Source organism: Sphaerodactylus townsendi, linkage group LG01, assembly GCF_021028975.2.
Source record: "Sphaerodactylus townsendi isolate TG3544 linkage group LG01, MPM_Stown_v2.3, whole genome shotgun sequence".
Classification (NCBI taxonomy): domain Eukaryota; kingdom Metazoa; phylum Chordata; class Lepidosauria; order Squamata; family Sphaerodactylidae; genus Sphaerodactylus; species Sphaerodactylus townsendi.
Genome location: NC_059425.1, coordinates 38,832,386 through 38,856,523, shown reverse-complemented (window position 1 = coordinate 38,856,523; position 24,138 = coordinate 38,832,386). Strand labels below are relative to the sequence as shown.

At 43.3% G+C, this 24,138-nt stretch overlaps 1 protein-coding gene across 4 annotated transcripts in view; it reads right to left on the bottom strand.

Annotated features, from left to right (window-relative positions):
* RTN4 (reticulon 4) overlaps positions 1 to 23,859 on the bottom strand; it is a 57,877-nt gene extending 34,018 nt beyond the window's left edge. Inside the window, exons 1-3 of one of the 4 annotated variants that reach the window (XM_048518510.1) lie at positions 23,043 to 23,859; positions 6,744 to 6,800; positions 3,344 to 5,713 (exon numbers count right to left, since the gene is read on the bottom strand). In XM_048518510.1, coding sequence (XP_048374467.1) covers positions 3,344 to 5,713; positions 6,744 to 6,800; positions 23,043 to 23,556 — 2,941 coding nt within the window. In that variant the 5' untranslated portion in view covers positions 23,557 to 23,859. The remainder of the gene's footprint in view (positions 1 to 3,343; positions 5,714 to 6,743; positions 6,801 to 23,042) is intronic. The other 3 variants (XM_048518519.1, XM_048518528.1, XM_048518535.1) reach the window with 3 other exon arrangements.
* Between the last annotated feature and the right edge of the window lie 279 nt (positions 23,860 to 24,138).

Genomic DNA, 24,138 nt, shown 5'->3' with positions numbered 1-24,138 from the left:
AGACCAGTTTAATGCCTGTGGTAGGGAAGCTGTTCAGATCTCTCCCTCAGCGTGCATGGTGCTTTACTAAGTAAGCAAGCAAAAACATAGACCCTCCCCCAAAGAGTTTGCAAGGGATGCTCAGGCAAGGAGGGGGCAAGAATCAATATATCAGTATATACAAATATAGTTAATATGTGGCCCAGTAAGGACTCAGGCCTGAGCCAAAGGCTTCACTGAAAAGATGGCAATTGAAGAAAGTGAAAAGGTGGTATCATGTAGGTGTTCTGGAAATGACCACCAAGTACAAGGTGCAGAAAGATAGAAGAAAAGTTTGCATGTATTCTCTCCTATAAGGAGACTCAAGGTGGCTTACAAGCTCCTTTCCCTTCTTCTCCCCACAACAGACACCTTGTGAGGTAGGTTGGGCTGAGAGAGTTCAGAGAGAACTCTTGACTAGTCCAAGGTCACCCAGCAGGAATGTAGGAGTGCAGAAACACATCTGGTTCACCAGATAAGCCTCTGCCGCTCAAGTGGAGGAGTGGGGAATCAAACCCGGTTCTCCGATTAGAATCATCTGATCAAACCCAGTTCTCCAGATTAGAATCATCCACACCATGCTGGAGTTACTTAAGAAGCCTTTGAACAGTTTAGGATGGTAGAGTCACGCAGCTAAGAGAGGAGGGCGATGAAAGGAGGGGCACTCAAGGCCATGCAGAATTGGTTTCTAAAGACAAATGGCTTACACTGGCAACTGAAGGGAACCGTAAGCCCGCAGAGGGATAGCATTTAGTTTGAGTGACAAGAGGCAAGTGATTCTGACAACAGAGTCTTGAACAGCATCCAACTGAAGGATGATATGAAAAACTATGAAAAGACCTTTGATTTCTCTATTTATTGGGTAATCTGCCTTAATTTTATGTTTAACAGATTTTCATGTTACCAAGCACAATTAGTTTGCTCTGGCCAGCCCCGCTCTGACAGCCAGCCAGAAACCATCATCTTGACAATGTGCAACCTGCCGCCAGACCATATTACTGTTTCTTGGTAATATTGCACATGAGCACACAAACCATACCAAAAGTTAACACACTATCTGTGACACAGAGCAGGGAGAAGGTGTGTGTGGGGGGGGGGGGGAGCAGATAGGTGAATCACATAAACTTTGTGGATCTAATGTGACCATACAATGGTAACAAGCCAATCCACCGGGGTGGGGGGGGAGGGTCCTGAAACAGCTTTGGGGTGTGGTGTGCCAATGCATTGCCTCCTCCACTGGTGTTAAGGGGTACCCCTGCTAGCGGAGGGGGGGAGGCATCGGCAGCTGGCCGCCCCTCAGTTCCACAGTGGTGAAGTCCAATGGTCAGGGCTACCACGGAACTGCACTGGTGTCCAATTGGACTCTGGTGCAGGGGGGCGGGACATTCCCAGGGGTGGAGCTGACATTAGTTGGCTTCCACCCTGGTTTTACAGACAGATACGCTGTGGCACAGGGCTCTGACTTATTTATTTATATTTATGCTGCCTCCCCCAAAGGACTCAGGGCGGCGCACAACACAATAAAACAGCATAAAATCCCATATATAAAACCAATAAAAACATTCCAATAATAAAACAGATGGCAACACAACAGATGGCGGCAAATCCACCCCCTTCCCCTCCGTACCCATGGAGGCCGGGTGATGGTATTTACCTTCCTTTTGGGAGGCATAAGTCCATTTAGTGCTATGGAAGGATTTTGGGGGTGGTGTGTGGGGGTACTTTTTGTCTCATTGCACCTCCAGAAAGCCCTCTTGAGGTGGCAGCAGATGCAGCAGCAGTGTCATCCCCAGCCACCCTGGGCTGTGGATTGGGCTCCCTGCTGGAAGAGCTAATGCCTCCTTAAGTCTGCTTAGATCTGACAATACTTATTCACAGTTGAGATTCCTTCCTTACACACCCACACAGACTTCCTTTTAAGCTCACAGGAACTTTTTTTAGAATACTCCTATAACAAAGGATGTTACCCTGAAAATATTCATAAAATGTCTTTTAATTCCCGCATTAGGAAAAGCACAGGCCAAAAACCAACACAGGCATAGGAAACTTCTTATGTTCTTATGTTCTAAACTAAAAGCGGCCCTGCTGGATCTTACTACAGAGACATCTAGCTCCACATTCCATTCCCACAGTGACGAGGCAGACGTTCCTGAGAAGCTCAGCAGCAGAAGAAGTGAGAGGAGAGGTCAGAGCAACTGCTTATGAAATTTCAGAATACTGTTCACGTGGACAATCTGATGGCTATAGGTGTATTTAAGAGGTGATCCATTGTCTTTTCTATTGTTCTTTCTGCCTTTATTTCATTTTCCAGTTATTATTGAGAAATGTTAAAAAAATTTTTAAAAAAGGAGCGTGGCATGATGGCAATAATATCACTCATAAATTGCTCATCCTCCAGCAACTGACATTCAGGCCATACTTCTTCTGAACAAAGAGGCTCTATTTAGCTATCATGATTAATTAACAAAGAGTGATAGACCAAACTATGAACCTGTCTAAACTCCTTTGCCATACACATAGGCTAGTAGCCATCTCTTCACCGTGTGGCAGCAAATTCCATAAGTTGATTATACATTCCAAAGCATAGATATTTGGGGAAAGGGGGATTTCCTAATCCACGTTCTCTACACCATCTATTCATCTATGTTTTTCTCCAGACTTCAATGTCTTCAAATACTTTAGCCATTTCCACATAAGGAACATAGCTCAATCCCTGGACCACCTGCTCCTTCCACACTGTTCAGACTTTGCAGTAGGCTTTGGGACACAAGACAACTAGAGTCACACAAAGTATTCCAAATGTCGCTACACAATAGCTCCATATCATATTGGACACTGCATTTTCAATCCCTTTCTCAATAATTCCTGCCATGGAACTTGACTTCTCACTACCGTTGCATATAGAACTGATACTTCCATTGAGCTATGCACCATAAACTGAAGAAATCAAACTGGACTGTAATCACATCATACAGATGAGCTGCCCCTTTAGAAAATTTAGCAAAAGGCAAAGGCATCTAAACATTGCTCTGGCCTCAAAAGCTAACTCTGCATTGGATTCCAAGGCTTCTACAAAAGCCCACTGGTGATCGTTTGGCAGCAAACAGCACCACATATTTCTGTGTTCGAGGTAAAGTTCCTTGTCAAGCAATTTATGGTAGGATGGCAGGCAGACAGGGGGGAAAAATCAAAATGGCCACTTTTTCAGCTAACGAAGGCACAGAAAGGCACAGCTCAACTCAATGAGGCAATTTTTAAGGTACAAATCACTGCATGCTGAAGGAAACTTGGTTAGTGAAATGCAAAGGAAGTGAAAGCAGATTACCTGAAGGTTTACTCAGCTGTGATGAAAATCTAGGGGGAGATTTCTCCTTTTCTTTAACGGAAACTCCTCTCTCAGCTTCCTTTCCTACTCTGACTACTTTTCTCTCTATGGGCAAAGGAGTAATGTCAGCTGGTGACAAGGACTCCATCATTCCTTCAGACACTTCTCCCTCCAGTTTCTCAAAGGGTTTTTCCAAAACATGACCTTGCTCTTCAACTCTGACATGTACATCCTTTAAAGACAGGTCCTGGGCTACCTCTTGGCAAGGAGATTGCCTCAGCGATGCTTTCATGGCACCACTGATCTCTTTACTTCCATTTTCCTTTAATGAATCTGTTTGGGTAGTTCCCTTCATTGACTTAGTAGTCTGATAAGAGAGAATAGTGAAGTCATCACTCTCTGGAGAGGATTCTGCAGATGCCATACCTTGGACTCCAAGTCTGGGTTCCTTAGAAATGAGGAAATCATCTGAATAAGTATCAAGTTCTTCCATGTGTAGCTGAGGAGTGTCTTCTTTCGTAGTCAAGTCTGCTGCCTCTGCTTCCAGAGACCAGGTTGCAGGGACATTTTTGGAAGAGTCCAGTTGAGGCTGGAAGGATTCCAAGTAGGGCTTGCTAAGGGAAGATGGCAAATCCTCACGTTTCTCCACGTGACCTTCATCTGTAATGATCTTGGCAGTCGTTTCAAGTGGTTTCTCTTTCACAACTTCTCTCTTTTTCTGAGCAAGATCAAGTTCTGGCTGGCTGCTAAAGAAGTTGCTTTTTCCAGATGGTTTCTCAAGATGCTCAGAATACTCAGGCACAGGTTGTGAAACACATTCTGTCAAGGCAGAATAATCTGTAAAGGCTGGAGAAGCAGGTTCATTAGAGACTTTTGTTTCTTTAACTAAGTCACATGCGATGGATATATAAGAAGTCTCCGAGTCTTCTAGAGTTGCACCATTCTTATAGTTAGATTCCTTAGAAGGAGTTTCAACCTTGGTCATCTGTGTCAGGGTTGCTGGTACATTCATTGCCTCCTGATAGGAAGGAGGCTTCTCAGACTTCTGCATTACATTCTCGTAGTCATCAGCAATAGAAGTAGAAGTTTCTACTGGGGCTCTTTCAAGCGACACAGCAGGACCTGCCAATCCAGCAGTGCTTGCATTCAGTGGGGCCTCCATAACAATATCTGGTAAGACTGGGGAGGGAGTTGCTTCAGGTCCTCCTTCAAAGGCGGGGCAGAGCTGTACACCAACATTCAAAGGTTCTTGCAAGGTCTCAGACATTTGGACCAAATCAATCTTTGTTTCATAAGCAAGTTTGGAGCAGCCCGAATCAAGCAAATCACTTTCATATGCTTCCTGCACTAAATCCGGAGTGAGGCCTTCAGCCACAGATGCAGCATCAACGAGCAAACTCTCCACTTTATCAGACACAACTGCCTGGCCCTGGCTGCTTGCTGACTCAGTGTGGGTAGCACTGGACTCCGTGCCAAAATGGGCCTTCATTTCTGCTATCTTTTTCTCGTCTGTTTTATTTTGAGAAGCCCGTTCCCCTCCTAGAGACTTGGCTGCATTGCCCTCAACTGTCACAGATTCAAACTTGGCACAAGTAATGTAAGCTTGCGGAGATTCTTTTCTAGCTTCAGGAGTACTTGGGAAAGAAATGTCTTCATTGCTGCTATCACTCTCTTTTTCAAAGTCCTTTCGTATAGGCAGAAACTCTGCCTTATCCAAACCATATTTATTTACGCCACTGTCTAATTTGCTATCTACCTGATTCCTAGCTACATCTTTCCAACCGCTGCTTTCATGACCAGTCCACGTCGGTTCAAAAGGTTTGAAATCCACGTATTCTTCCCTCACAGAGTGGCTGTCTACAAAAGCAGCTTTTTCACCACGACTATCAATATCGTACTTCCCATCTTCAAGAGATGCATCTTTATCGTGCTTTGCAAATAATTCAACAGGTGAGTCTGGGGAAGAGTCCTGCTGGTATGCTGAGAATTTGCTAGCGTCAGACCATCCTTTACTGTCTGTTGAGTCCTTAGGCTGAAACAAAGAAAATGGTTCTGACTCTTGGTATAGGGGCACGACTCCAAAACGTTTGACTTCTGGGATATTGCCTGCTTCATCTTCATCCGCAAGGAATGGATTGCGCGCATTTTTGGTAGTTGCTTTAAATGCTTCCGTCCCAGTATGACTGTAACTGCCTTTTGCTGATAGTCCATCAGACACTGTCTCAAGGGCTGTATACTCTTTAAAAGGATTGGCTGAGAGAGGAGAAAGGGAGGGAAGAGAAGCAGTAGCATCAAGAGGCATGGCAGCAAAATCTTCGTGGCCATCTGAGCGCACGCGACCAGACTGCTCTTGCGAGTCCATACCTTTGTCTGTGGCCATAGACAGAAAGGAAAGTTAGCAAGAGTGCAAGTGGTCTGAAAGTTAAGTTTTAATGACAGGTTCCAAAAACAATAGCAAAGTTCAACCCTTAGTGCTAGAAAGATAGGAGCAAAAGCATACATTAAGTTAGTAAGAGAATGTGAATAAGAGCAGCATGTTTTGTGCAATCCAATATTATTAGAAAACAGATCAAAACAGTGCCAAGTACCCAAGTTTTCGGAACGAGCTTGAAAGCTGGATCTCAAAGCAGATATAAAGTAAATATCTTGGGGATGATCTCTCAACCATGCTTAAGAGGTCGGGGAAAGACAACAGTCTAATGCACTTCTCCTTCAGTTCCCTGGCATGGCCTTTCTGCCCAGCTTTAACCATCATTTAATGTTTCATAGGTACTACTGCTACTCATGATTAGCATAAGGTTCTTTCCTAACCAGCACCTGCAATCCACCTTCAAACCCAGGTTACAATAGGAATCCTATTTAGCACTAGCCACAAATGGCGCCAGAGCATATGCAATAAAAAAATCATGTTTAAAGCAGGAAGGGGAGTAGGATTCCATGCTGGGAAGAAAGGAAATCTATGGCCCAATCTCTTTGTCATGGTTAAGAGATGAGCTGTATCGTATCTGCACTGACAAATACCAGACAGGTAAAAACACCTAAAAGTAACTACAATTATGATAAAAAGCATAATCAGTAATAGAGCATAAAGTAAAAATTATAGCCTTTTCTATATCTGCAAAAGCTACTATATTGTAAGCAGTTTAGCTGTTAATTGTAGCTACAAGTTTTCCTATATAGAATGGTCCAAGAATTCACAAACATGATTTAAATATTAAAACGGACACTGTTCAAGGTTCAATTTTGAGCCAATACAAATATTTTAAAATTGAGGAAAATTTGCCATTCTTGGACCCTTGACATCTTTTAGTAAATACATCTAGCAATGATTAGTGGGGAAGGAATACTCCAAAGATCAAGAGCATACTCTAATGTGAAGGGGCTGGTGGGAATAACTTGCCTGCAGAAGAATGCATCAGAGGGTCAGATGCAACAGGAAGAGCAAAAGGGGTCTCATCTGAAAGAGAAATACAGTATGACCGTAGCAGAAATAAATAGGAAGAAGAAAGTTTAAAGGGGGCGGGGCAGAGGGAAAAGACCATTCATTTTACAAACAGCAATTTTACAGAGGTAAAAAACAAAGCAACCATCAAAAAATTACATGCATTTTTTGAAAAGGGTTTTTGTTGAGCTCAGCTTCCCCCAGCTCAGAAGCAACCCAAACCTGAATATAACACCCAGAAACTGGACAGAGCAGATAAAGAATCTCAAAATGTTTCATCCACTACATCCTTGCTTACTATTCTCAAATCTCCTACAATTCTACCCTCCGTTCCACAGAGCAATGATAATCCTGCTGTTGTTCACACAGCCTCTCTTATACCAGAAGAACTAAAAGCCCTATTTTTACCACCTTCTCTTATTATCTATCCCTTGAATATTTTGTTATGGAAATTCTTATTGCAGGATGAACTTACCACTCGAATTGACTTTTCAAAAATATGGAGCACCAATTCAAAAATGTCATATGAAATGCTACTTACAGGGATTGGGAAGTTAAAATCTGATTTCTATACCAACAATTGTCCAAAGCTGGATAGTTCAGGTTGGCCTGATCTTGTCACATCTTTGAAGCTAAGTATAGTCAACCCTGGTTAGTATTTGGATGGGAGAACACCAAGAAATACCAGGGCTGCTATGCACAGGTAGACAATGGCAAACTACCCAAAGTCTCTTGCCTTGAAAATCTTATTGTGTTGACATAAGTCTGCTGCAACTTGACTGCAAAAAAAAAAGTTCTTAAATACTACATAGTCATGATCAGGATGTAGTCCAGTTTCAGAATTTAACACCTAAAGGCCAACACATATTCTCAGTCCAGGCCAATATTTTTATTTCCCAATACCAATTAGCAAAGCAGTGGAAAGTTAGTAAAACTAAACAAACAGAACGAGTGATTTAAGTGTTAACCCCTAGTCAGGTCCTATATGCTTTCTATTTTATATCTTGCAAACTCCTCTGGTAAACAAGTATTGAAAGAGTATAATAGTAGGATAATCACTAGACAGCCTGAGCAAGGAAGAGAAAGTGTTATGCAAGGGACACTTGTGCCCTGCAGGAAAATTATGACAGGCTCTTTAATGAGTCACACTGTTAATGATGGGAAAGTAATCCTGAGTATGTACATGCCAGAACATGTGTAAAATTACTGAAGAGATAGGTGATAAGCATTACAAAGCTGAATGTTAATACCTAACGTGAACATATTCCTACACCTGCTGGATTCTGTGTGGTTCTTTCCTCCCACTCTTTGACTCCCAAACCTGCTTGTCTCCAAAGAGGCCAAGTGTCATCAAAAAGCATTCCATGGCTTCCATTTAGTGATGTACCACCCACATGGACATGATGAAAGGAACAAGATAACCTTAAATGCACACACGTCTGCATGGAAGCCACCGCTCATGTAAAATGTGCAAACTTCTCCAGAATGGTTCTGGGTTAGGGAGGAGTTATGGCTGTGTGGGAGAGCATCCATTCCAATTGCATGAAGACGGTCCCAGATTCAATCTTTGGCAATTCCAGTTAAAAGGATAAAGCAGTAAGGGATGAGAAAAACCTCACTTGAGACTATGGAGAGCTGGGACCAAAGTCCACAACAATGAATTTGACTGACCAATAATCTGGAAAATTATGGGGCAGCTTTATATGTTCATTTCTTACTAAATCTACCTAAAGCAGCAACATTAACGAATCTTCTATTCTAAGCGTTAAGTTGAAAGTAAAGTATGCTAATTTAGAATTTGCTTTGAAATACCCACTAGCTTGTTAATATTTTTCAACTTTTAGGGATGTGTGAAGTTAGATTATATACAACATAAAAAGTTTGTTAGATGAACAGTTTGTCTAATTTATAAATGACAAAGCAAAAAAACACAGGAGATGCTTTGAAACATGATTTACAACGTCCCTGCTTTCTAAAGCAACCAGCACAAAATGGATCCTGTCTTTGATCTATACAAGTATTAAGCTACACAAAGCGATCGGATTACAGCACTGCTCAGGTTCCCAAGTTAAACAACTGAGAATTAAGGACCACTAGCATTCTGTTTGCCTCTAATTCTTGAAGGAAGAGACATAGTTAAAAAGAATAACAATGTGCATATGTGAAGCAAAATCATACTGCCCCAAGCCTATATGAATAAAATAAATGAATGCATATCTACAGGATGTAAGATGTGACACAGGTCTTGTCATAAATACTTTACTGCTCCTTCATGCAAAATTTGGTAAAAAGCAGCAGACTCCATCGCTAAAGAGTATTTGAATTCTGTATTTTATGGTTGCAGCTACCAAGTCACAGTTGCCAGCAGAATTGCTGAATTGTCGCTTCAACTCTTCAACTCACTACTAATCTACTGCCTTATTAAGAGAGAACAAAACAGACATGTACATTAATGTGGTTTTGTTTAGCACAGTTTACTTTTGACATCCAAGTGGATGAAATTCTAATTCACTTTTACCTTAATTAAAATCCACCATCTGGTATGAGAACAGCATACTCATCTGTATATATGTAAAAAGCTAACAGTGACTTTGTTAGTCATGCCCTAACGCCGAAACGGCTGGATAGATCGCCCCCAAATTTTCACATGACATTCCTCCCTGTTGCAGGCAGGTAATCGGACCTTCAAATCGCCAAAAGTCCATACCTGAACCAGGTAAAATGTCTTTTTCCTGGCGCACCTGGCTATGAAGCTGGCTGTGTTTAACTGTCACCCTTAGAATGTTCGTGCAGCATGTCTGTGGCCTGAGGGCTTGGTATGCCCTTAGAATGTTCGTGCAGATGGCCAGAGATGAGCAGGTAAAACAGTAGGTAGGTAATACTGCTAGGTAATACGAGTGGAAGTGAAGCACATACACACTTTGCCATGTGAGACATCAGGTGGGGTCTCCCCCCCCCTCACACGCAGGTAACTTTCACTCTCTGTGCCTCACCCACTGCTACCACACAACACACATACTCTCATATACATCTGGCTCATCCTCACACACCTCACTCTGCCCTCCCTCACATCCAACCACCACTTGCCCACTTCCTCACCCATATTCGCCACAGCTCTCTTTTACTAAAAGCAAGCTGGAGTTTGCCTTTTTCTTCTAAGAAAATCCGCGGGGTGGGGGCGAACCAACACTACTGGCTCCGTTTCTTTTGCACATGGCCCTTTAAGAACCCAGGGAGCTGGCCTCGATCTGAACGCCGCACCACCCTGCCTCTGCTGCCTGATTGGGATAGCCTCCTTGCCCCAGTTCTGCCTTACCCAAGCCAGGACTGTGCGTGTCAACCAGCCTCATGGACAGCGGGATTCGCACTCTGGACAGTTCCGTTGTGGAATGGAAAGAGTTACCTTATACTAAAAAAACAAGACACCACCATATAACAATGTGAATTAAAAAGGGAAAGAGGGATTCCATTTGACCACCCCAAAAGGCTATGCTGCATGTCACTGGACCTGCATGGACATCTGTGTGGGTTGCGAACTGTGATGAGAAGGACAATTGCCACAGCAACGCGTGGCCAGGCCCCGCTAGTTATAAATAAAGTTTCACTAACTTAAGCAGTTAAAACTAATAAAAGTTTGCAGCCCCATATCAACTTTACATAGCGCATTTTGAATATCGACCAAATAATTCATTGCATTGACTTTTTACTTCTGGTTTGCTAATCCTGACTAAATAAGTTTACTGCCACAAGCCTCCCACCATGTCTACACTTCATTCCCACCTCATGTCCAACTTATATTGACAGAGGTCAGCTGATTCCAGAAAGAAGAGGTGCTGGCTTTTATTCCCCATTTTTCTTTACCATAAGGAGTCTCAAAGCAGTTTACAGTTGCCTTCTCTTCCCCCTCAACAGGTCTCTTGTGAGGAAAGTGGGACTGAGAATGTTCTGGGAGAACTGTGACTGGCCAAAGGGCACTTAGCAGGCTTAGCAGGAGCAGCAGTGGCATAGTGGTTAAGAGCAGGTGTACTCTAATCTGGAGGAACCCGGTTTGGTTCCCCTGCCCTGCCGCTTGAGCTGTGGAGGCTTATCTGGGGAATTCAGATTAGCTTGTGCACTCCAACACACGCAAGCTGGGTGACCTTGGGTTAGTCACAGTTCTTCCGAGCTCTCTCAGCCCCACCTACCTCACAGGGTGTTTGTTGCGAGGGGGGAAGGGCAAGGAGTTTGTAAGCCTTTTTGAGTTTCCTACAGGAGAGAAAGGGGGATATAAATCCAACTCTTCCTCATGTGGAATAATTGTGGAGAATTGAACCCGGTTCTCCAGATTAGAGTCCACCACTCTTAACCACTATACCATGCTCATTCTCAAAAGTCCTGAAAAGGCCTACTTTTGCTCCAACCTATCACCCACCCAGGTTCTAACACCACAGAATTTATCAGGCCACAGGATCCTCTGTTCAGAGACGCTACCACTGCAGTTAACTGGGATTGTATTCTGCCACAGAGTTATGTGTGTGGTAGAAAGTCTCTATCTGGGAGCATGTGAATAGGGGGGCTGGTAACACATGCTTCTTCTGCTAAAAACATGTTCATGCAAGATCAATGGTTTTCAGTGGGCCCTTGTGTAAACAAAGTTTTAGCAAGGGAGGAAATCTAGGACAGAGGAACTTGTTAATAGGATCCAAGCTTAGTTGCTAAAATTATCATAGAAAAGTACAAATTTTGGATCGTTAATCCCTCTTGTGCTAAAAAGTTCTTGTCAAGTAGCAATTCACTGAATTGTTACTGGATTAGCTATTTTATCAACCAGTAACCTCTACAACAAAAGAATAATTTCAAAGGTCCAACCATGATTCTGAAACCCTCTTAGGCTTCAGGAATAATAATATAAAAGTCTCCAGGTGGCTCACAATAAAATCAGAATAATAAAACATACCAATACAAAAACAAAGAATGATAATTTTAAAAATCATAACATTAAACCCACCCCACCCACCAGAGCAGCAGCTGTAGAGGGGATTTCCGGGAGGCTATCAAAGAGCGGAACCCTATGACAGGAGAGATGAAAGAGGACGTTCTGGCATATCTTAACTGGGTATTCATCAGTTTTAAATGACACTTAACCATTAGAGACACTTAACCATTCAGGGCCAAATTACACATTATACAAGTTGCCAATGAAGATTGGTAACCATATTGCAAGTCCCTGGAGAGAACTCGTGTAAAAGTGCAGCAGGAACTCAATTCGGACCACACTGCAGGGGAGGGGCCTGATGTCTTTTCCCCAGTACCGCTTTCAAAAGCCAAAACAGGCCAGGGCTTATGTTATTTGCTCTGATTCCCCAGGCTGTTTCATCTCCCAAAATGTCATGGGTGTAGGAGTTCCCTCTCCCCTTTGTACTGCAGTTCAGATCTGAATTGGGCCTTCTACATAGGAACTGTCACTGTGGACTCACGGCTGCAATATGGCTGCCACTTCCTGTTGGCATAGCATAATGTGTAATTGAGCCCTCAGGTAAGTTAGAGCTGAACTACTAACAGAGAAGAGTAGTTATTTATTTCACTTCCCAGACCAACCTTTCCCAACCAGCCAGGCTCAGGACAGGTCAAAACTCAGTTAAAATTTCAAATTTACAATTAAAAGTTACACAGTTATATATTACTAAAACCATTAAAACTTCACTTGTGCCAATATTCTCATAGTGGGACAGCAGAGGGAAACAAGAGGTACCAAGCTCAATACAGGGAAGGAATTAACAATAAATTTGCAATGCTTTTTAAAAATGGGGTGAGAAGGGGAAGCCAAATAGCTGGAAACCTTCACTGACCTCAACCATAGGCCTGGAGGAACAATTCAATCTTACAAGCTCTGCAGAACTGTAGTAAGTCCAGCAGGGACCAAGTTTCAGCGACAAAGAACATATTTCCACACAGAAGGCCCCAAATTTAATTCTTGGCATCTCATATTAAAGCATGTCAGATAGCAAGGCTGGGAAAAACTTCAGCCCAAGATCTTGAAGAACCACTGACAACCACAGCAGGCAGTACTGGGCCAGACAGACCAAGAGTCTTGACTACCAAGTACCTTCAGTTGTTCATAGGTTACAACACCAGGACTGAACAGTGCCCTTTAACGGCAGTTGAAAGTATGATTTTCTCCAAAACCCTACCTCAGCAGCTACAGAATGAAATTTCAACCAAATGAGCCATTTCCAAGCATACAGCCTGGTCCTAATTTTGTTTCATAAGAAGTACTCTCACTTATTACAACAGAATTTCCCAAGTACACATGCTTAAAAGAATACATATTAAAGTTCATGGACTCATGCAGAAATAATTAATCTCCTTTTTTTAAAGTTAAGAATCATCCAAAAGGAAAAGAGGATCTAGTCTACATACTGACCCCACTTCTTCCCCTGCATAATAAGTAAGCTTAAGAATGGAAACGTTGGCTTCTCAAAAGGCTCCATGCTGTTTAAACTATTGAATCAGTTTCATGCATTGGACCCACCTTTGTTAGACATACCTTATCAAACCAATAATGTTACCCATTTTATTTTTAATATGCATACACACAATATGTACATGCATTTAAATTTCATCTTTCCTATGATTCAAGTGGTTTTACAGTGAAAACTATTGCCAGTCATTTGAAAAGGTCAAATGTTTGTTAACTTTTAAAACATTAACATTACAGAAATATTTTATGTGCTCTTTCTTCATTCTGAAAAGTTTGACCCTTTCCCTGTTTACAGAAATAGATTGGTTATTTGTTGTATTGTAAGTGGAGACAGATGTAGCAATATAAAAGAGCAAGAGTCCAGCAGCACCTTCAAGAACAACAAAATTCCTGACAGGATATGAGCTTTCATGAGTCACAGCTCACTCCTTCAGTGGATTTCACTGTTTCAGTCAGAAGAAGAGTTTGGGTTTATACCCCACCATTCTCTTCTGTAAGGAGACTCAAGGTGGCTTACAAGCTCCTTTCCCTTCCTCTCCCCACGACAGACATCTTGTGAGGTAGGTGGAGCTGAGAGAGTTCCAAAGAACTGTGACTAGCACAAGGTCACCCAGCAGGAATGCAGGAGCGCAGAAACACATCTGGTTCACCAGATAAGAGTTAACTTTGTTTTTCTAATTTCAATATTATGGACAGCCAATTGATACTATTTAACTACTTGTTTGACCAGTGTGACAATCTAATAAAAACTCAAATGTAGTCAAAATATCACATAAAGATGCTTCAACAAAGGGACTAGTCCAGGGGTAGGGAACCTGCGGCTCTCCAGATGTTCAGGAACTACAATTCCCATCAGCCTCTGTCAGCATGGCCAATTGGCCATGCTGGTAGGGGCTGATGGGAATTGTAGTTCCTGAACATCTGGAGAGCCGCAGGTTCCCTACCCCTGGACTAGTACTATACTATATATTATTGTGTACAATAGGTACACTCTGTCACTGTATGTTCAATCCCACTTTGTAAATTCTGTGTTGCTCCACATGTTATATTATTGCTTAAGTTGTTTCAGCTTCATTTTCAGCCTTATTGCTTTATTTATTGGTCGTCCTACCCTGTTGATGGTGTTTGATTCACTCTGTGTAACCTGTCTTGTGTCTATGGAGAATGGGAGTTCACATGGCCAAGTGTACTTCTGTACACAGAAAACAAGCAAGTCAAGCAGAAGTCTGACATACAAGACTGGAACCTCTTCCCCAACATGCTAAATTTTTTGTGTACAAGGAATCAGACAGGATTGGGGAAGGGGGGTGGTCCATCAAGTCAGTTAAAGGAAAAAATTAAATTGATAGTAACTAGATGTGTTTTGCACACCCTGATAAAAAAGCAATTTCTCCTTGTGCCACCCTCTAAATTTATCATCTAGGAACAGACAAGAGCTGAGTTTTCAGCCAGGCCAAAGCATTTAGTTTTTTTAAAAGAATATTTGAACCGTTTCTCTCCCTGTATCTTTGATAATGAAGTTCTGAATTTAGGACACTATTATTTCTAGCAAATGAATGGAGATTATTGGGTAAATATACAATCACGGTGAAGACCCAGGACATTTGAAATTAATTTAACTTTTAAAGCACTTGTATGCTTCTAAAAGGCACTTTACTAATTTGATACTGTAAAAGATGTTAGTAGACTGTATATTCCTCCACTACAGAACAAAGCATGCCAGACTTTCTTCATTGCAGAATGCTCCACCTGGGTCCTAGTGCCTATCTGACCCTGTTCCCCCATCCGTTTGAAAGTAAAAATAAATTTCGGCACAAATGCTCTTGTATCAAAATACCATGTTCAATAATGGACAAAATAATGGTTTTGACAAAGGCAGTGAGTAAAAATGGATGATAATTCTCATATCCATTCAGGACTATATTCTAATGCAGAAGCATACAATTCTCGCCATCGCACCTCAACTGAATGAAGTAATATCTTTATGTGAAACAAGAGTATGCTTTCATTAACATCCTGTTAAGACTATTTAAACTTCTTTTATTTGGTGAGGGACAGGACTTCATATTGCTGATATCTATGCTCTTTGAGTGTGTGCATTTATTTTCTTCCCTATGTTTATACAGTATGTCTCAAATCCTTCAGAGTCATACATCTCCTGAAGGAAATACATACCCAAAAGAAAAAGATTAAGCATACACATGAAGAAAGCCAGTTTCCAAAAGTAATTCATAAATCCTTATAAGTGGGAAACAATCTGTTATAACCAAAAATATAAACATCACAACCCCCATTAACTTCCTTTATTAAAGACTACAGAAGTTGTGCCGGTCTGCTGCAGCAATTGTAATAAAGTACCCATTCCCATAAGAAGCAGAAACACATGGTAAATCGGTATGAATATCTATTGACTATGCATTAAGTATACATTGTGTTGACTATAATTCAATCTCCTTACAAGCAGGCCTACACAGAATTTGTGGTTTCTTCTTCATCTATTTGTCATCACACCCTCATAGTGCAATTGTTTGTGCCCATTATTTGCCCTTCTTTCTTCATGAGAGCATCTATGTTCTGTTCAACCCCAACAAAATGTGAGTCACATCATCAGTATTCTCCACCCCCACCCCCCAGACTTAGAGCACCTGGCAGAGTTGGGACCAGCTCCTCCAACCTTCTGCAGTCAGACAGCCACTATACAGCCCCACCAACATCTGAGACACCTTCAGAGCTGTGAATGGCCAGGAGAAGGGCAATCTTCTTTAATAAATGTCAATTAACTGAGCAAGGAGGAAAGCAGGGGAAAAGGTAAAGCAAGAACTTTTTCTCCCTTTTCCAAAATACTAGAACTTGACAGAACCCAATGAATCTGATGGACATTAGATTCAGGACAGAAAAAGGAAATACTTCTATACACAGCAAGTGATCAAAATATAGTATTTGCTGCCAGAGGATGTAGTATGCCCACAGGCATAGAAGCTTTAAAAGGGGATTAGGCAGATTCATGAAGGATGGGTCTATCAGTGGCAACTAGCCATGGTGACTACAGGGAACCTCTTAATGCCAGGAGGCTACATCAGAAGAAGGCCTCAGTCTCTATGGCCTGTTGTTGGACCTCCAGAGGAACTGGCTGGCCACTGTGTGAGGCTGGACTGGATGGATCACTAGTCTGATTCACCAGGGCTTGTTCTTAAGAAGAACAAATGGATGCAGAAAGAGATGGAGGATAGCTGGAAGATGGGATTGCAGAAACAGGTGAGGCTGCAGAGACGCTTGCGGGTGAGGAAACAGAAATAATGGGACAATTTGGAGACCTAGAGTGTAAAGATCATAATGAAGAGTTTCTGATTGCCATCACAAATCAATCACAGCTTCAGAGTGCCCTTCCTCAGTCATTAGAACATGCACTCATCTGTCCATTAAGTTAAAACAAAAACCAGCACTACCTCTTTGATCTGCCTTTCTGGTTAAGATAACACAGCAGTTGCAAAACAACTCCAGGTCTTCACATAACTCATATGTTCTAGATCCCTTTCAGTCTGGTTTCAGGCCAGGCTACGGGATGGAGATGGTGCCCTGGCTTTAACTGATTATCTCAACTTAAACCTAGCCAAGGGCCATGCCTCTTTGTGGCTCTTACTGAAATTATTAGTTGCCTTTGATATTTTGGACCATTCCATCTTGCTGAGGCTTTTGGAAGTAGATTAAGTGATATGTTTTGCATTGGTTTGTTATTTGCAGACAGGACTCAGGGTTATTGTTGGGAGACCAGTTGTCAGCAGCGCAGGACTTGTCCTGTGAAATTCTGCACAGCTCAATCTTATGCTCTGTGTTGTTTTATCTCTATTAAAGCCCTCAAGGGAAATCATTCATGATTCTGGATTAGGCTGTCACCACTATGCAGATGACACCCAGGTCTATATTTCTTTTATGAAAATAGCTTGGTGATGCTTTGGAAGTCTTGAGATACAGCCTGATGTAGGGAACATCCCAGGTTTCCAGAAGTTCAGAACTGGCTACTTGAAATGCCAACCATTTTTGCAACCTTAAATCAACAGCTTAAGAAATGGAATAACAGACAGGAGTTTCAGAAAAATTTCTAGTGACATTCTAGTAAACACTTGGGAACCTCGCTCAAAAGCATTTTCCTGACATTCTACTAAAGGGCTGAAAAACCATACCCTCACTTAATATTCAAAGCACAAATAAAACTACTATCAGGAAAATAAAGAAAGTTGCCTCCCTACAAGGAAAACTTTAGTACAATTCAGGGAGACAATTCTATTTTGTGGACTGTAAAACCTAAACTGTGGTTGAGTGTGTTCTATCTATCCCCTAGATAGCTATGCACTTACAAAAATCTAGGATCCAGCAAAGAATCCCAGGAATCTCCCCTTTTGTTTTTAAAGTAATGAATTTCTACTCACAACTTCAGAGACAAGGCTGACAAATATACCCATAAGAGGTTACCTTATACAGAACAAGTTACACCCCTTCTAGCTGAGTACTACTGATTCAGATTGGCAGAAGGTACCCGCTACCAGCACCTGCTACCAGAAAGCTTTTTTAAAATTGGAGACGCCAGAGACAGCATCTAAGCTCTTCCTATGCATGTCATGCATTCTGCCACTAAGCTGCGGTCCTCCCCTGGTAGCTCAATGACAGGCAGTCAGCGGGGAGTTCTATGAATAATATTTTAGCAACTTGTCCCTCCTCACATGGTCATAGCCTCAGTTCTTGTAACAACATTCTAAATACTTTGGTAGCTGAATGCAAAATGACCCTATAAATTTAAAAATGCAGACTTCCTTAACTTGCACATTTTTTTTGCCAAGTGCTGAATATGAGATTTTCTAAAACATTGTTAGGTTCAGAGGGTGGATGACTGCTTCCAAAGAAAGAGTTTAGTTACATATTAGGAGGCTATGTCAAAAGAATGAACACAAGCCCCATGCATCCAATTAAAAACATACAAGCACCAGTGTTTACCCACAGCAAGCCAATTTTTAGCAAAACTCTTCCCAATTATATAGTCTCCTTAGGTTTTTTGATTTCTGGTACAGTATCAACTGAGAGCCAGCGTGGTGTAGTGGTTAAGCGCAGGTGCACTCTAATCTGGAGATGCGTGTTTGATTCCCCACTGTGCCACTTGAGCTTTGGAGGCTTATCTGGTGAACCAGATTAGCTTGTGCACTCCAACACATGCCAGCTGGGTGACCTTGGGCTAGGCACAGATCTTCAGAGCTCTCTCAGCCCTACCTACCTCATAGGGTGTTTGTTGTGGGAGGGAAAGGAGACTGTAAACCCCTTTGAGTCTCCTTGCAGGAGAGAAAGGGGGGGGGGGAATAAATCCAAACCTTTCTTCTACTTCTAAACACAGAATAATAGCAACCTTGTGCTAAACATTCACCATCACTCTGGCTTTGGGATCCTGAGCTGGATGGAAAGGTAGCATATAAATGTTTTAAATAAACAAACTAAAAATCTTCTCCAACAGGGCAAATTATTCAGAAACACAATATCAAAACTCAACTGCTACCTATACCTAAAGCATGAAACTAATTTGATTCTATTAATTCTAAGATAAATATAGCTCTAATATAAAGCTGTTGACTGGGATACAATCATTTTAGCATCAGCTTTTGGTGCAGAAGTTCCAATCAAAAACATTTCAGGATTGTAAGCTGATTCAAACTCCCACTGGGGATGCAGCAGAAACCCTGGACTATAATGGCAATCCATGCGCAGGCAGCAATCTTTCAACTCCGTGCACCAGCCCAAATACGTGCCACGAGTACACTAGCATCAGCTATCTGACAAATAGTCAGCAAGAAGTATAAGATTAGAAGAGTTCAAATGTTGTTGCATGCATGTTTATCACAAACAGAGCCAAAGTATTTTCAGCAGAAACCACAGCCCAAATCAGTCAAGCCCCAATTGTCATGCAAGGCACGAAGGCTGCGTGTGTAAGACAACACTCTACTGAAGATCTCAAACCTTTCCAAATTATTTGTTCTGTCAAACAAGAAATTAAGCTATTTAATACTAAAACATGTCTAATTTTATTGGGCTATGTTCATTTTTCATGTGGAGGCAAATATTTGGAAAAGCAGGAGTCACTTTTAAGTAGTGCACATAAATATGAAGATTGAACATAGCACAATAAAACTGGACATATTTAAGTAATAAAAACCTTAATTTCCTGTTAAACAAAGATTTTGAAAAAGACTGTGTTCTACAAACACACTGAATGATTATATATTGGCAACAATTCTGTCAGAAATTAAGCTTTCCTACTGTGCAACCAGTTCAAAAATATCTGCAGAAGTGCACATGCCCAAACATACTTAAGTTACTGGAGAAATACGGTGTAATTTTACATACTGTGCAAATAAGGAAGTCAAATTGTAGACTGTACCACTTAAGATTAAAGGACAGGGTCAAATTTTTTACAGTTTCCCCATGTGAAACAATTTCTGGAAGCAGAACTCCAATATCAGAAAGACAAGTTTAACATAACCTATTCAGCTGTGTTTGTTAAATACATGTGAACTGCTTCTCGGTGTGTGTGGGGGGGGGGGGGAGAACACATCTACATTTATAGAGTCAAATGGTACAGTCCAGAATTTTTGCTCCTTTGCATAAATAGCTCTCCTATCCATAGTTTGAAAGAAGACTAACTCTTCTAAGTCTCTTCCAGTATACAAAAAGTATCCTTGCCTAATCACCTGGGGCAATTCTTATTTGCCATAGATTACCAGCTTAAATGAGCTATTTATTAATCCTGTTAAAATATTTGTTATAAATATTGAAACTGAGCAGTCCCTACTAGCTGGGTTATCATCTAAATAAGTAAATAATACACAGCAAAAGAATCACAAAATGGAAAGGCTAGAGGAAGGAAGTAAATCAATATGGGAAAGGGTTAAGCAAAAGGGAGGAGTCTATCACTTCCTGGCAATTATGAACAAAACAAACCAGATGTCAAGGGGAGAGAGGGCATTCCAATGACATGGAGCAACAAAAAGGAAAGGAGAGATAGTGGTGCAAATCTTGAGCTTAAAACACTGGTGGCAGACTCACTGGCAAAGGTGACATGAAAGAGCAATCGAAAAGTAGGGGAAAATGTAAAAGAAATAAGAGTTAGTTGGAGAACATAAGGTACCTTCCTATTTGACAAAGGGAGTTCAGACTCAAAAAATATGCCCCAAAATCTTTTTGGTCTCTAAGGTGCCACTGGACTCAAAACCAGCTATTCTTACTGCAGACCAGAACTGCTACCCTCTGAAACTATAGGGTAGTTGAGGAAGCCAGTGAAAGGAACAGCAGAGGAACCAGAGAAGCAAAGGTACAAGAAGGACAAATAAGGAGGGTTAGAAAGTTGTGCACAGGGTGACTTTTCAAAAATGGAGAGTGCTTACCAGCCATAGAGATGGGAAAGGCAACTTACATGAAATCAAATGGCACTAAATAGTGTTTGTCACCAGCTGCTATTTCAAGCAGCCCCATAAGTCTTCCGACTGAGTTGTCAGTCATTACCAATTAATCCTGTTTCATGTGCTCTTTTTGTGCCCTCTGTCTGAAGGTATCAAGTTTTTAACTTTTGTTTAAGATTAATCAAGTATGTTTACAATAGCAACTGATCTCAATTGATTGCATGAGGACATTTCTGTTCTACCACTTCTTTCTGTTCATTTCCTTTTGTCCCAATTCAATACAGCATATTATCACGCTTCATATTTTTGGTACACACCACTACTAAAGAACACACACAGAGAGCTACGTGTGAAAATAAGTAAGGTTTTCATAATAAGTAAGGTTTTCATAACCACAGGAACCTCCCCACAGCACACACATATGCTTTAAACTAAAGTTATCTACACAACAACAAGCTTCTCTATCTGCAATCATAATGGCTCTGTTAAAGAAAGAGGTATGAAAGTATCACTTAGAGGCTCCAGCTGTTTCATACTTGTTTTTAATCTTTAAAAACATTCATTTCAGGGAATCAGGGAACTTGGTGGGAAATTTAATTGCATTACTATTATTAATTGCATCAGGGAACTTGGTGGAAATTTAACTGCATTACTATTGTGCAGCAACTGCTTCTTGTTAAATTCATGTGATTCCCTCTTATTCTTCTGAAGATAATGCTCAGCACGTCTCCCTATGAATAAGTGAATAGAATGACGTTCCTGACACTTGTGTTTTTACAACGCAGCTAAGCTTTCATCTGTACTGATATTCTACAGATCTTGTTAGCTGCCTTGGGATTTCTGATGGTGCAGAAGTTTTAAAAAATTCTGTATAATAGTCCGTCTAGTGTTGAAGCTGGGCGGTGACGTAGAGCCGGGCCAGTTTACTAGCTCTGAACAGGGGAAGGGCGGTCCTCGCTCCACACACTGCCGCCATAGGAGGACCACAGCCATCACTCATATATCCTGACCCAGTAGGAGCACAGGGAAGGCGGGCTCTCTGTGACAATAGACTATAGAGGGGTGAGAAGCTTCAAACTGCCTTGCGGAGAATAAAAGATAAGTAGCGCTACACAGCTTAAAAGGCAAGCAGCAAACTGGGGAGTTCTACGCACACTCACACACCCTTTAATTCCCTTCTTGATAATATCAAAGAACCACCACATTTCCTAGCAGATTAATCTGCTGGAAAACAAAGGGGTGAAAAGAATTTTCTAAAGGAGGGGCAGAAAAGAAGCGGTGCATAAAAAGAGGAGCACCAGACTGTGAAAAGCACCAGATTCTCGCATTCCTCGCTAATGAAGCTGACAGTATCGAAAAGTCGAAAGGGGGAAAAAATGGCAGCCACCCCACCCACCATCTGCGAGCACAAAAATTCCTCCCAGAGCTCCCTACTGCACCACCCCGCTGGAGCAGACAGGAACTATTCCTGTAACACCCTCGGTTTTTTTCCCCACTGTTGGCATTTGAAGCCCTGCAGACAAACTGTATCAAGCGCGAGAGGTGGGGGCCCGTCTCCGCACACAAAGGCGAAACTCTGTCTTTGCAGCGCACTATTGTTCAGCGCATGGGGCGATGTAGCATGTAACATGTCCCTGCCAGTTATACGATCCTGCATCAAACTCCTCACTCCAAGCGCATGTGTACCCTCTTATTCCCTTTCCCCTTAGGGGAATATGCGCTTGGACTGCGCTTGGACTGAGGAGTTTGATGCAGAAGCTTATAACTGGCAGGGGCCTCACTTCATTCCCAACACATCACCTTCCAGACTCCCCACATCTCTATGGAGCCACGCCCACTAAAAGTGGCCTCGGTCCATCATGCCAGAGAAGTGACTCGCCCTAAATCCCCTCCCCTCATGCACAGTCGCAGCCACTCCCTTCTTCTCGGCCACGACATCCTTGAAGTCCTCGCCGTGGTTTCCTAACCCCAAGCCACGACCCACGATTAGCACATCTCAATGCCTCGCCTCTATCCCTGCGACCACGACTCCCTCGAAACTCAGCCCCAAAACCCAGCGGAACCCCAAAACTGCAGAACAATCCTTCGCCCTTCCAAGATCCCTGCTTCCACCTGTTCCTTCACACACCCTTTTCCCCATTGACGTCTGCTGGGCCAGGCCCCCCAATTCAGGGTCCCCCCTCACTCTCCCCAGCTTTCGCCCTACAACGTAACCCTAAGACTTTGACTGCCAAGCCCCTTCCCTAACAGCCCTCCTTCCCACCACAGACCCCCACCCCACACACATGCGCTTGCCCTAAAAGTCAGTCCCTCAGCCCCCACACGTCCCCCCCCCACTTAGGGCGACCCCTCCCCACTCACCAGGAGAGCCTGATGCGGTGGTCTTGCTAGTGGGGGCGGGGGGCTCTTCCCTCTTGGGGGGCGGAGGGGCGCTGCGAGGGGGGATGGCGGGGGGCTCGTCGCGGGGCGGGGGCGGCGGCGGCTGTGGGGCGCTGCGGGGTGGTTCCTTGGGCTTTTCCTCCGGCGGGGGAGACTCGGTGGCCGCAGCAAGAGGAGGCGAGGAGGAGGAGGTGAAGGGGTGGCTGGTCCAGGCCGGCTGGGGGGGCACTGGGGGCCGCTCCCCGGAGGCGCCCAGATCCAGCAGAGACGGGGCGGGGCCGGCCGCCGGGGCTGCCGGCTTTCTCTCCCGCACTTCCAGCCGCTCGTCGTCCACTTCTTCTTCTTCTTCCTCCTCCTCCTCGTCCTCCTCCTCCTCTTCGGGATCTCTCACGAACTGATACTGGAAAAGGGGCTTCTGAGGCGGCTGCCACCGATCCTGCTCCGCTGCTGTGGCCGTGGAGGAAGAGACCAGAGGCGATTGGTCTGGGTCGTCCATGGTTGCTGCTGCTGCTGCTGGAGGCTTGCTGGCAGGAACAATGAGAGCGACTGCCGAGCAAGGGAAAAAAGGCTGGGGCTGCCTAGCGCGGGCGGGGTGGGAAGCAGAAGGAAGGCAGGCAGCCAGGCAAGAGAGGAGGAGAAGGAGGAGGAGGAGGGAGGCTGCGCAGCTGCAGCCGCCGCTGGAAGAGCCGGGGTGATGCCGCGGGGAGCCGCCGCCGCCTCCTCCACGCCCTGTTGAGTCACACAAGGCGGCCGCGCAACTTGCAGTGAGGAGGGTAGAAGCCGAGCCTGGCGCTTGGACTCCGGCGGCGGAGGGACAAGCGGAGCACCCAATGAGGAAGGGAAAGAAAGGGGGGCTACCAATTAGAAAGAAGCTGGGGAGGCCAAACCCCCGCCTTCTTCGCCTCCCCCCCCTCCCCTATTATTCGGCAAGGAAGGAGTGGTTGGATGGCGGAGGGTTTTGTTGCTGGGATGTTGCCGCTTCGCGGGGTGGCGGGCGGGGAGAGGGAAAGTTTGGGCAGCGTGAAAGGAGAGGAGAGGGGGAAAGTGTTCTGCAGACACACACGCCCCTTTCCATGCT